Source organism: Erithacus rubecula, assembly GCF_903797595.1.
Source record: "Erithacus rubecula genome assembly, chromosome: 6".
NCBI classification, from domain to species: Eukaryota; Metazoa; Chordata; class Aves; order Passeriformes; family Muscicapidae; genus Erithacus; species Erithacus rubecula.
In genome coordinates, this window is record NC_136688.1 from 27,962,202 (window position 1) to 27,973,849 (window position 11,648).

General features: G+C 49.9%; 1 protein-coding gene across 1 annotated transcript; it reads left to right on the forward strand.

Annotated features, from left to right (window-relative positions):
• Positions 1 to 2,018: 2,018 nt before the first annotated feature.
• CCDC177 (coiled-coil domain containing 177) lies at positions 2,019 to 4,831 on the forward strand. Its single transcript, XM_079309851.1, has 2 exons — positions 2,019 to 2,221; positions 2,841 to 4,831. Exon 2 carries the CDS (start codon positions 2,849 to 2,851, stop codon positions 4,745 to 4,747), a length of 1,899 nt encoding a protein of 632 aa, XP_079165977.1. The 5' UTR covers positions 2,019 to 2,221; positions 2,841 to 2,848; the 3' UTR covers positions 4,748 to 4,831.
• Positions 4,832 to 11,648: the final 6,817 nt, after the last annotated feature.

The following is an 11,648-nucleotide window of genomic DNA, read 5'->3' on the forward strand; positions in this document are numbered from 1 at the left end:
GTGAAGCTGAAAGTAATTCAAAAGCTTTTAACAATGAGCTATAGTAGGTTGTATAGTCGGTTGAAATAGCCCTCATGAAGAGAGCAGAGAAGAACCCTGGTAAGGGCAGTTTTAGAGTTGGATGGAAAGAAAATAAATAACACATGAGCATTGGAAGGCATATGAAGAATTTGTTGAAGTGATACAAAAATTTCCACCCACTCAATCTGTAGTTCCAGTTTTCCATTGCTCCACATCTCTTGCTATCATTAGTAGCAATGAAAAACTGGAAAAAGTTTATTAAAGAGTAACCTTACAGTGCTGCTCCACCTGAGCACATAGATTTCTAGACATATCTAGCCAACAGAGAATTAGTCTTTATAATTGTGTCTGGGAAAATGACTCGCTAGCAGCAATCCACTTAAACTCCTCCAATGATCTCCTCCTTCCCCATCCCAAATCTCCTTTAGTCTTGATGAGGTAGGGATATGACTCTGTGTTTGGAAAGTGTGTGTTAATGTCTCCTAAAGTTACATCTAGCTGCTTCTAAAAATCTCCTGATAAATCCATTTTTAACTGCATTTGGGAAACCACTTACAGGGCTCCCAAAGATCCACATGGAAACCTGAAAAGATCAAGGCCCAAGTACAGTCCTGATGAAGGCAGAAAGCAACATGCTAAAAGCTTGGAGGAGCCTACACCTTCCCTGGCATATACACTTACCAGCTTAGTACTTCCCATGAGAAAGGAATGGCTATAGCTTGACAGCTATGGTGCTACAGCAAGCATTAACAGTTACCCCATCAGCTAGAAGACTGTTTGGATGGCAGAGCTGTCCTGAGGATTTTTCACATGGCTAATAGCCAAGCTTTATAACTGTCCCCTGCAGACTATCATGATGATGAATGAATGAGATCAGACTAGTCAATATGGCTTGCTGGTGGAGTTTGCTCACTTGCTGTGGATGCATCATTACCCTGTGCATTCATTCAGCACAATCTTTGCCTGTACAATATGAAATGACAACCAACCTGCAGCTCCTCCTTAGCCTTCTGCTAAGAACTCCCAAGCCTTTTTTGGGTCCTTCTTTTGCTCTGTATCCTTGTCCTGAGTCATCCTGGAAAGTCGTTTGGTGAGTACCACATCCTTCCTTATTAAAGCAAAGCATATTAAGGCGTACCTGTAGAAGTTAAATGAGAAATTGCTGAAAAACATTGACTTCATAACACAGTGACTAATGGTGCATTTGCTACTCCTGTCCTCTGCCTGAAAAAATCAGAGCTGCTCCACTAAGTGGCACAGATGCTCTGCAGCTCCCCAAGCAGCAGTGATCCTCTTTTGGCTGAATGTTATTTCCAGAGCAAAGCATTTCGCAACTCCACTGAGGCTGCAGAGCCCAGGATTCCTGTAGAAAGCAGGGATATCTCGAAGTAACTGTAAGCACCATATTCAAAGTGGGTGCTCAAAAAGGTGCACTGTATTGACTGACACATGCCTGCATCAAGCAATAACTTCCTTACACTAGCACTAAAGGGAATAAGGTTTCATGGTTGGAAACTGAACTGAAATCTGAGAGCTTTATCATTCCTTTCCAGCTCTGGCATGAATTCCCTAGGTAGACCGAGGCAGGCACCTCCATCTCCCCGGGGCTCAGTTTGCCATCTGTAAAACTGGGTTAGCATCTCCTGTTCTTACTTACACCCCTTTTATCCTTGTCTATATTAAAGGTAAATACGGATGAGCTTATTCGTGTACAGGAACAGTGCAAACCAAGGGGCAGGACCGTGAAAGGGCCGCTCGTTTAGGGAAGGGTCTGCAGGGAAAGATGCGCTCGGAGGGGCAGGTGCAGGGCGGGACGCGCGGATGGAGGGACGCGCACACAGGGAGCGGGGATGCCCGCAGGGAAGGACTCTCCGCAGGCGGGCCGGGCGCTCACCAGCCACCCGAGCAGCGCGGGGCCCGGCCCCTCGCGGCGGGAGGCGGGGGCGGGTTCCCGCCCGGCCGCCGCTGCCCCCGGCCCGGCTCGGCGGGGCTGAGGGCGGGCTCCCCCCGCGCCCGCGCCGCCTCCGCCCGCCCCCCGCGCGGGGCTGCAGCGGGCAGCGCGGGCCGCCGCAGCCTGCGGGCGGCCGCCGTGCCGCCGCCCCGGGCCGGGCTGCCATGGAGGAGCCGCCACCGCCGCCCAACTGATTCCCGAGGCCGCCGGCACCGAGACAAAGAGCGGGGCTGCGGCCGCGCCCGCCCGGTGAGTGCCGCGGGGAGCGGGGCGGGCGGGGGGCTCCGTCCTGCGGGAGCACATCTCGGTCCCGCTGCCAGCCCTGCCCCACACCCCGAGCACTCCTTTCTCCGGTCACCATTCACCGTGACACCCTCGTCCGCCGCTCCGCCAAGCCCAGCGCACCTAAAGCATCCTCGGCCACTCTCATCCCAGACTGCCCTCCCGGCCCAGACACACGCCGTGCACCCGCAGCATCCCCGTTCCTTGCCGAACGATGCTGCGCCCACTGCCCAAACCTGCCGGAGGACTCTGACCGCCCCCCGGTCCCGTCACCCCGAACACCCCCGTCACCCCAAACGCCCCCGCGCGCACCGCAGGGCACAACCCGCGCGTCCCGAAAGCGCCCGCACCCCGCCCCTGTGCCCCACCGCCCAAACACGGCTCCGCGCCCCGCCCCGGCACTGCCCCTCCGCGCCCAGCACCTGCCGAACCTGCCCCCTTCCCGCACAAACACAGCCCAGCCCAGGCATCCCCGGTGCGCGCCCCGCCGCCCGCTCCCCGCCGCTCCTCGCCCCTGCCCGGGACACAAAAGGCTCTGCGCGCCCGCTGCCCGCCCGCTCACCCGCCGCCGCTCTCTGCCCCGCAGGCCGAGCCATGGTGGAGCCGCCGGCCGAGCCTCCCCCGCAGCCCTGCCCGGCGCCCGGGGGGGCGGCGGGGGGAGAGCCGGCCCGTCCCGGAGAGCAGTCGCCGCTGCTGCACCTGGACCTGTACAACTTCGACTGCGCGGCGGCGGAGGGCAGCCGGTACGTGCTGACCAGCCCGCGGTCGCTGGAGGCCTGCGCCCGCTGCGCCGTGCGGCCCGTGGAGCTGCTGCCGCGGGCGCTGGGGGACCTGCTGAGAGAGGCGCCCGGGCGCTCCATGCGGGTGGCCGCCGGCCTCTACGAGGCCTACGAGCGGGAGCGCCGCCGCAAGCTGCAGCAGTGCCGGGAGGAGCGGGAGAGGATTATCCGCGAGGAGAAGAGGCGGATCCTCGCGCCCCTCGGCAGCCTGCCGCCTTCGCCCGCCGCCCGCGTTTCAGCCCGGGCTGCGGCCGCCGCTGCCGGCGGGCCCCGGACCCATGGCGGGGGAAAGGCCAGGGCACCGAGGGGTGCCAAGGGCAAGAGCCACTCCCTGGACTCGCTGCAGAAGCGCCGCGAGGGCAGCTGGGGCAAAACCTCCTCCGAGTCGGGCGCTTCGTCGTCCTACAGCGGGGAGAGCCTGCGGGAGCGCGGGGGCAAGGTGTGCGGCCGGGGTCGGGGGGTAGCCGCCGCCAATGGCGCTCTGCTGGGGCGCAGCTTCAGCCTGGGCGACCTCAGCCACTCACCGCAGACTGCCCAGAGAGTCGAGAGGATCGTCAGGGAGGTGAAGAGGAAGAAGGGTATCTCAGAGGTGCCGGAGAGAGACAAGAAGATCGCGGCGCTGATGATCGCCAAACACCAGGAGGCCAACATCCTGCGGGAGCAGCGGCAGGCAGCCCATCTGCAGTGGGACAGCCAGCGGCGCCTGGCTGAGCGGCGGAAGGAGCAGGAGGAGAAGGAGAAGCAGAGGGCCCTCCTGCAGGGTCAGCGCATGTGGGAGAGCCAGGTGGAGAAGCGGCGAGGGAGACTGAACCAGGAGCAGGAGGAAGCTGCCCTGATGAGGCAGAGGCAGCTCCTGGTGTGCGAGGAGAGGTGGCGGGAGCAAGCCGAGAAGCAGGAGCGGCTGCGGAGGGAGAGGCTGGAGAGGGCCATCAAGGAGGACAAACAGAAAAAGCTCCATCAGGAGCTCAACCTGAAGGTGAAGGAAGAGGTCAAGAAGGAGCACCAGGAGCGAGAGGAGCAGCTCCTACAAGAGAAGCTGTCCACAGCTGCACAGAAGAGGCTGAAGAAGGAGGTGCAGCTGCAGAAGGAAAAGAGACTCTTGAACCAAGCAGAGAAGCTGAAACATGAGGCCTTGCTCAAGGAACTGGCCAAGCAAGAGGCAGAAGAGAAGGAAATGCTGAAGGCATCCCTGAAGATGAGTTTGACAAAGGCTCAGGAGAACTATGAGCAGCTTGTGGAGAAGCGGAACCAGGAGCTGAGGGAGAAGGCCAGGCGTGAGGACATGCAGATCCAGAGAGCTAAACTGGCAGCAGAGAAGAAGGAAAGAGAGCAGAAGGAACACTTGGAAGCACTGGCTAGAGAGACAGAGAGAAAGCTCCAGCATGCTGCCCAGGTGGCTGAAGAGGCTGTCCAAGAAAAAGCCCGCAAAGTGGTCTTGAGCCGTCTGGAAAAGGAAAAAGTGCAGAAGATGAACAAGCAAAAGGTGGAAGAGTACGAGGACTTACGACGCAGGGAAATTCTCCTCTCTATAGAGAGGAAGCTGGAGAGAAGTGAGCAGATTTTCAAGGAGAAGAAGACTGTCTTAGAAAATGCCAGGTCTGTTGCTCGAGCGTCCTTCCACGTCCGGGAAAAGGTGCGGGAGGAGACGAACATGCGCACCTTTGACAAGATGGCCTTCGAAGCAGAACTGCATGCTCACCTTAGTAAGAAATGAAAGATCCTGTCATGGATGAGTGAGGATGCACCACTGGTTACCCACCTAATGTGACAGAAAGCTCCTCGGCATGAGCGTTTAAAAGCATTGAAAACCAACATCCACCCTAATTTTGTATTTTGGAGGAGCAGGGTACCGCACAAAAATGTGGCAGCTATTTCGCATACTGTTTTAAATACATTTTTCATTCTGGGTGTGTTTTAAAGACTGACCTCAGTCATCTTTACAGAGAGGAAGCAAGTTTTAGTCCTCCACCCCACAAGCACATATTTTTTCAGAGGGTTGCAAAATCTGCTTGAACCTCTGAGTTACTGATTGATTGTTTACACCAGAGATGACTACAGCTGCACTCTCCAGCTGGAAATACGGAGGTTGCTGACTACTAGAGCCTGCTGAAAAAGTACCAAAACCACCCAAGCTGACTCTGCCTGGAGTGACAGGCAGTTTGGTTTAAGCTAAGAGACTGCATTTTCAAAGCTGCTGCACTCCTATGCTGAAGGTGAGGAAAGCTGGGGTACAGAATGCCATATACCCTGGGTGCTAGTACCAAGCTAGGGAAAGCACAGATCAAGGCCATGTAAGTAGACATCATGATCAGAGCTGGGCAGATGCTGTCTAAAAGGGCTCACAAACACAATTCTGATTTTGCTTTTTGTGACTGTTACCCCTCCCAGGTATCCTCACCTCTCGTTCTTTTCAAGTTTATATTACAAACATCTGTAGAATTCCTTCTTTTCTTTTGGAGGAGGGAGAAAAGGAGAGAAATTTTTGAACAGTCAGCAAATTGACGAGCACCCACAAAAGCCAGTTGTTAATTAAGATATAAAAGTGAATGAACCTGTGGAATCTGGACTTTGGGGGAAATACAGAGGTCACCTGTAAATGGAAATCACCACCCTTAGGAATTATCAAAACTCAAGAGGACCCTCAGCCAACTTACCCAATTTGCCCTATCTTGAGTAGGAAGTTGGACCAGATGTTCTCCAGAGTTCCAGCCTTACAGTTCTCATGAGCTGCATACAACGAGATGTTTGCCCAACTCTTATCATCATCTACTGAGCAGGGCAGCATTTCTGTGCCACTGGTGCTAAGAGTTGTATTCTTGCATAGAGCACAAGAAGGAGTAGATGCACAAAAGAAGGTATGTTACAGATTCTCTTAGATGAGGATCATGTCTTTTTTATAAGAGTTCTCAATACTCTCTAGAGGGAACTGAGTCCTTCTGCAAGTAAACACACCAGAAATGTGAAAAGCTTACCTGTGCCCTGCATTCAAATATAACAGTGTTCTGCTCCAGGTTTCCACATTTACTCTATGTTGAGTTGGAGTTGCAAGCATACATCCAACCCAGGCACTTTTTTTCCTGGCTCCATTAGCAGCATCAGCTCTCTGTTCCACCATCTGTGATGCCTATTGGATTGCTTGGGTGATAGCAGGCAGACCTGGAGCATGGAGGAGAAGCAGCAAGAAAAGACAGGGTCTTGTTTCTTTGCGGATGTCTGTGACGTACAACACAGTAGAAGAGACAACCAGAAGGGGGTTGACATATGGCACAGGCGTGCAGTCTCACATGCATAGATTGCTTACCAGAATTTCCCAGGAGGTAACAGCGGGTCAGAGTCCTCCTAAAAGGCTTTAAAGAAGGTCTTAAATGAACAGTAACAGTAACAATAGACCAAATACACCTTGGTGCCCTGCAAGGCTAGAGGAATTACACAAACTGTGTTGAAAATTAAGTAGGTATTTTTTTATTTTTATAGGACTTGGTCTTTGAAGCATGGTACGAGTGGTGATGTTAAGGGAAGGCAGCAAGAAAGTAGGAATTAGGGCACCTGAGCAAAGGTTTTTCTGTCAGTCATTGGCTCACTGTGTAATGCCAGGCAAGTCCTCAGAGGCTGGACCTGCTCCTATTGATATAAATGGAAGCAGAAGTGGGCTCTTGGGGTTAACAGGACTCACAGGAAATAGTAAGACTCAGTTTGGCAAAGCACTTCAAAGACTTTGGATAAATGTTACTTATAAAGCACAAAGTAATATTTATTTATGTATTTATTTATTTATTTATTTGAGTGGTTATTAAAGTAAAACATCCCTTGGTGAAAACCATTAACACCCACATCTGTTAGCTGTGGAAAGAACAGCTGCATTACTGTTTCCAGCAGGGAGGCTGTCCCCTCACCCTCATCCTCAAAGCAGCAATTAAAGCAGTGAAATGAATCCTGTTCTAACACTGGACAAGGTCCTTGAGAAAACACAGACTTCTCCACATGTTGTCCATGCCTCAGTGATCAATGTAGCAGCCCTTGTAGCTGCAAAGACCTAGAAAAGGGATGGCCATTGGCCCAAATCCAGCCAGTGCAAAACTGCCCTTGCTCCCTGACAGCTCTAGAGTTGGGCTAAAACCTGCGGTGACTCCACTCCAGCATAGCCAATGTTTCATCTGGTTTGTAGCCTTTGGGGCTGCAGAGAAAGCCTGCCAGCATGAATATAATGAATGGCTTTTGCTTCCTGTGTCATTGCACTGTGGTTGAAATTCACTGCTTGGTTCGTTTAGCAGAGCTAAATGGGGAGAGCTGGGAAACAGTGAAAAGAAGGCAAATGTTGGTGGGTGAATGAGAAGGCAGCTTCTAACTGAAGCAGCATGTTTTCCCTGAAGCTCTACTGCAATCTACCTGAAGACTGTCCAAACCTCCCTCTGACAAGGGCATTTCCAGATGGAGAACATTCTGCAGCCCAGGTGATGTCTTGGCCACTGACTGTAATTACACCTGGGGTCCATCTCTTGCTGCTGACTGAGTTTGACACCTTGGGGCTACAGCTGAACTAATCAACACAAACCTACATGATGGTAATTGGATTGGCACTAGTGTTCCTGTACTGTGCAGTGTACAGCTCAAGTTTTGAATGTGCAAACTGAGAAAAAATATTTTTTTTTCGAAAGACATTTATCTGTGTATGGGTATTTTTTTGTAGTAATTTAAGTCCAAAGTCCTTGAAATTCAGTGGAGTTTATGAGTTTAAAATTGCAGCTTGGAAAATTTAAGTTGGCAATTTGGCTGGAGGCATGAGAGCTATTTCTTGGATCTGCTTATGTTTCTGTTTATTTGAGAAGGAATTTTACTACTGGATTTCTGTAGGAGCAGAAAGTAAATCCTGTGTCACATGTAAAAAGTATGGCCCTTTAGGATGGGGCTTATTTGGTGTTTTTGCTATTAAGCTGCAGGTTAGAGAGAGCTAAAAAAGTAACATGGAGGAGAAGCACTGACTAAGGAGCAGTTTCTTTTGGCTGAGCTCTGGAGGAATTTTGGAACACAATGGAACATGTTTTTTATGTTCAGAAACTTGTTTATTTGGACTGTCTAGTTTTTAATGGCATCTGGGCTGAAACTGGAGCCCTTCAGTGCCAGAGGGAGTGCCAGCAATCTTATCTGCATGCTTCCTCTTCACGCAAAATTCATCACTAAAACACATTCTCTCTGTCAAGGTTGAATTTGGCAGATACGTCTAAAAGCTATTAGGAGGAGCAGCTGCATCACCACTAGTTAATATTTCACAAGGTAAATTTCAAGCCAGTTTATACTAAGTTCTTTCACCACATGAATAAGAGAGAGGGTTAGATTTCTCAGCTTGGTTACCTACTATTTTCCTCTTGGGATGCTTATGGAGCTTCAGCCTCATTCTGTGCTAAAATTTCTCCTGATGCCAGGGGAATTCATTTGCTAAACAAATGTTAAATATGCAGTGCTCACAAGTTTAAGAGGGGCTTTAGTTTAATTTACAGGTCTTCATTTAGCCAAGGCTGGACAGGGAGGTGTGAGGAACAGAATTTGCAATACAAAGCCAGGCTTATCATATCCTACCTGAAGACGGCTTCTCATTGCTGCAGTTGTTACATCAAAGAGGGAGACTTGCTTTCAGCTGTGGGCATTCTTCTGCTGGTAAAGACAAAAATGTAGTTGAAATGCCATTTTGAACGGGTTTTTATGGTTTGGGCTATTTTCGTTTTGTTGGAGTCTTGTTTTAAAGAATATGCAGCGAGTTCTAAGGATGAGATACAAACCTAGTGAGATGTTGCACATTACAAATGGTAACTGGTGTCTTCACACATGATTCTACTCTGTGGACCTGGGACTGTACTGTTGCTCAGTACAGCAGCCACTACATCCAGGAGAGCAAAAGTGTTATGTAATCTGTTCTCAGATCACACAGGCTCCCTTCAAAGCAATCAAATGTAAGCTCTAGTGCTTTGTTGAGTCAACCTCCCAGGGAATATAGTTTGTTAGGATTTGACTTAGCCTGCATAATTGTAAAAGAAGGCTGTCATAGGCAAAAAAGAGGAAGACACTGGCTTAGCCCAGTCCTTCTGGAAGTGAGCCCCAAGACACCTGCTTTGCAGTGCAGTACAGGGATGTTGCAGTGGGAGCTGATGGAGCCCTAATACAGCTGCTTGGGGGAGTGCAGCCCCACAAGTCCTTGGCAAGCAAGTAGCACCAACTCTAAAGAGCCAGTACAGAGGCGTGGTAAGAAAATCATAGTGCTTCTGGCTTCTAGGCAAGCAGCAACTCTGCCTTCCTTTTTGGTGAGATATTAGTAGGTGATGTTTGAAGAGAAAACACTGGAAATGAACAAAAAAGCTAAACTCTTCCAACACAAGATACCTGGAAACAGATTTTCCACTCATGGAGAGCATCCAGCACTCTGGGGAGGCCAGTCTTGAGAGCCTTTGTAATGGAATATGCCCCACATCACACACACCTCTTAACACTAGGACATGAAAAAAATTTGGTTCTAGGTCTGACTTCTTTGTCCTTACCCCATTATTTGAGCATGCATTTTTACTGTGAAACATTACCTTGTTATTGTAAGATTTCAGTCTGGAAGGACCCAAGTCGTTCTCTGGTAAGTTTGCACTCATCTCCTCCATCCCTGCCATTCAGCAAGGAATCCTCTGCATTACAAAACCACTCTGGCATTAAGAATCACCCTGTGTTACAAAACCAAACTGCCAGTGCTATTTTGTTCTTATGTGCTTTACACAGCTCCCTGCATCTAATCTCAGGACCTGGCTGTGAGGTAAACGAGTTGTGCCCCCAGCCTAAGTACAAGAAACTGAAGCAGAAAGAACTGATGTGATTTGCCTCAGGCCTTGTTGACCTCCCTGATCCAGCTGGAGCTCTCACTCACATCCTCCCTAATCCCCATGCAGTCCTCTAATTAACCTTTCCTGGTTCCAGTGGAAGGATAACCCTGTGCCTCTGCTATGGCAGCTCCCTGACTCCTGATCTGCAGCTGGTGCTTCATGGAGGATAAAGGTTTTAAACCACCAGCCACCACTTCTGGCCATTGTCCCCAAACCCTGAACTCTTTTAAATGGGGGGTCTGAAGGTTAGGTGAGGCTGCACAGGGACAGGGTCAGGGTGAGAGGAAGGTGCATTAGCAGAAATGGGCAGGAGATACAGATGGAGATGTTGAATCAATGAGTAAACATGGACTGATTATCCTTATTCCACCCTGTCTAGAATCACTTAAATGTCTGTGGTATGACAGCATACAGTAACACTTCCTTTCAGCACATTAAACTTACAGAGCCCAGTTCATCCCATTAGTTAGCTCTCTAGGGCCAGCAGAGTTATTCCAGGAGTGAATACAGCCTAGATATATTAAACTTTTCATTATTTATGTAAATCACAGTGGCTTGGCAGAGCTTCTGCTTTCAAGAGCTCAGTGAAAATGTCCTCCTCCCCCTGAGTACCCAGGCAATGGGATGGGAGGGTCACATATCAAGTGATATTTTTAGACTGTGTGACAAATTTGTCGATACCCTGGTGCTGGACATTGTGTTCCTGGGTGTTTACAAAGCAGTGTCTGCTTAAGCAGCTCAGTGCAACTGAGAGGAAGTGCAGCTGGCACAGAAGTACCTTGTTAGACAGTAAGCTAAATAGTGGGGAGTAAGAGATTCAGCTCTTTGCCTGTTAGGTGCTACCGGGATTGTTTCGGTTTGTAGGAGGGTGATACAATAATTTTGTCTCTTTTTTAATTGCCTCCAAAATAAGCTGTACTATTTTTGACAATTACTTAATGATTTAGAAGAGACACAAAAATAAATATGGAAGGGAGCACCAAACACAGATGTGTAGGTAAAGCTGAAAGCTTTTTTTCTTTCCCTCCTGAAAAAAAGCCATATTATGCCAGCAGGTGAAAGTTCTGTTAAGTACCACATTGCATGCAATTTTTTAGACCCTAGGAGGGGACCACTCTGTTTACAAGCTTTACTACTTATACACCTGTACGTGCTGACAAAGACAGGCTTTATTTTTACCTCCCAGCAACAGCTATCTCTTCAGATTTCAAGGAAAGAGTGAGATCCATGAACAGGCACTATTTTCACTGTAGAGGGACCACTAGACAGCCATCCTGAGTGGACTCAGTCCACATCTGACATGAACCCTGATTGAAGAGTGGTACTTTGTTCTCATCAGGGAATTTCAGCAGGCCTCATCCAGACATTCCAGGAGCCTCTGCACCATTTTTAGCTTCCACCTGAAGCTATCCTAGTTTCCTAGTTTGACCCTGAGGCTCCTGCTCCCCTTGCCTGCAGTTAGGGAGCTGGAAGCTGACCATAGAGTGCAGCCAAGGCTCCACTTGTCTGCAGAGGCTTCAAGAAAACTGATTTGCCCTGCTCTCCCTTAAACTGGGGCGTGTCTGTACACAAGCAACTGCAGGAACTGTTTGAATCTGGGCTTTGGGTGGTGTAGGTTGAAAACCTACAGAATTTGAGTGTTATGGCATAGCAAAAGGATGCTACTGTTTAATTATCAAACACCACTGCTAATTTACCTCCCCTGTGTTGCTTTCCCAGACAGTACCATGAATGGGACAAGCATTAACACCCCAGAGGAAG

Coding starts and splice junctions, on each gene's coding strand:
- CCDC177 (XM_079309851.1), top strand. CDS start 2,849: ATGGTGGAGCCGCCGGCCGAGCCTCCCCCGCAGCCCTGCCCGGCGCCC.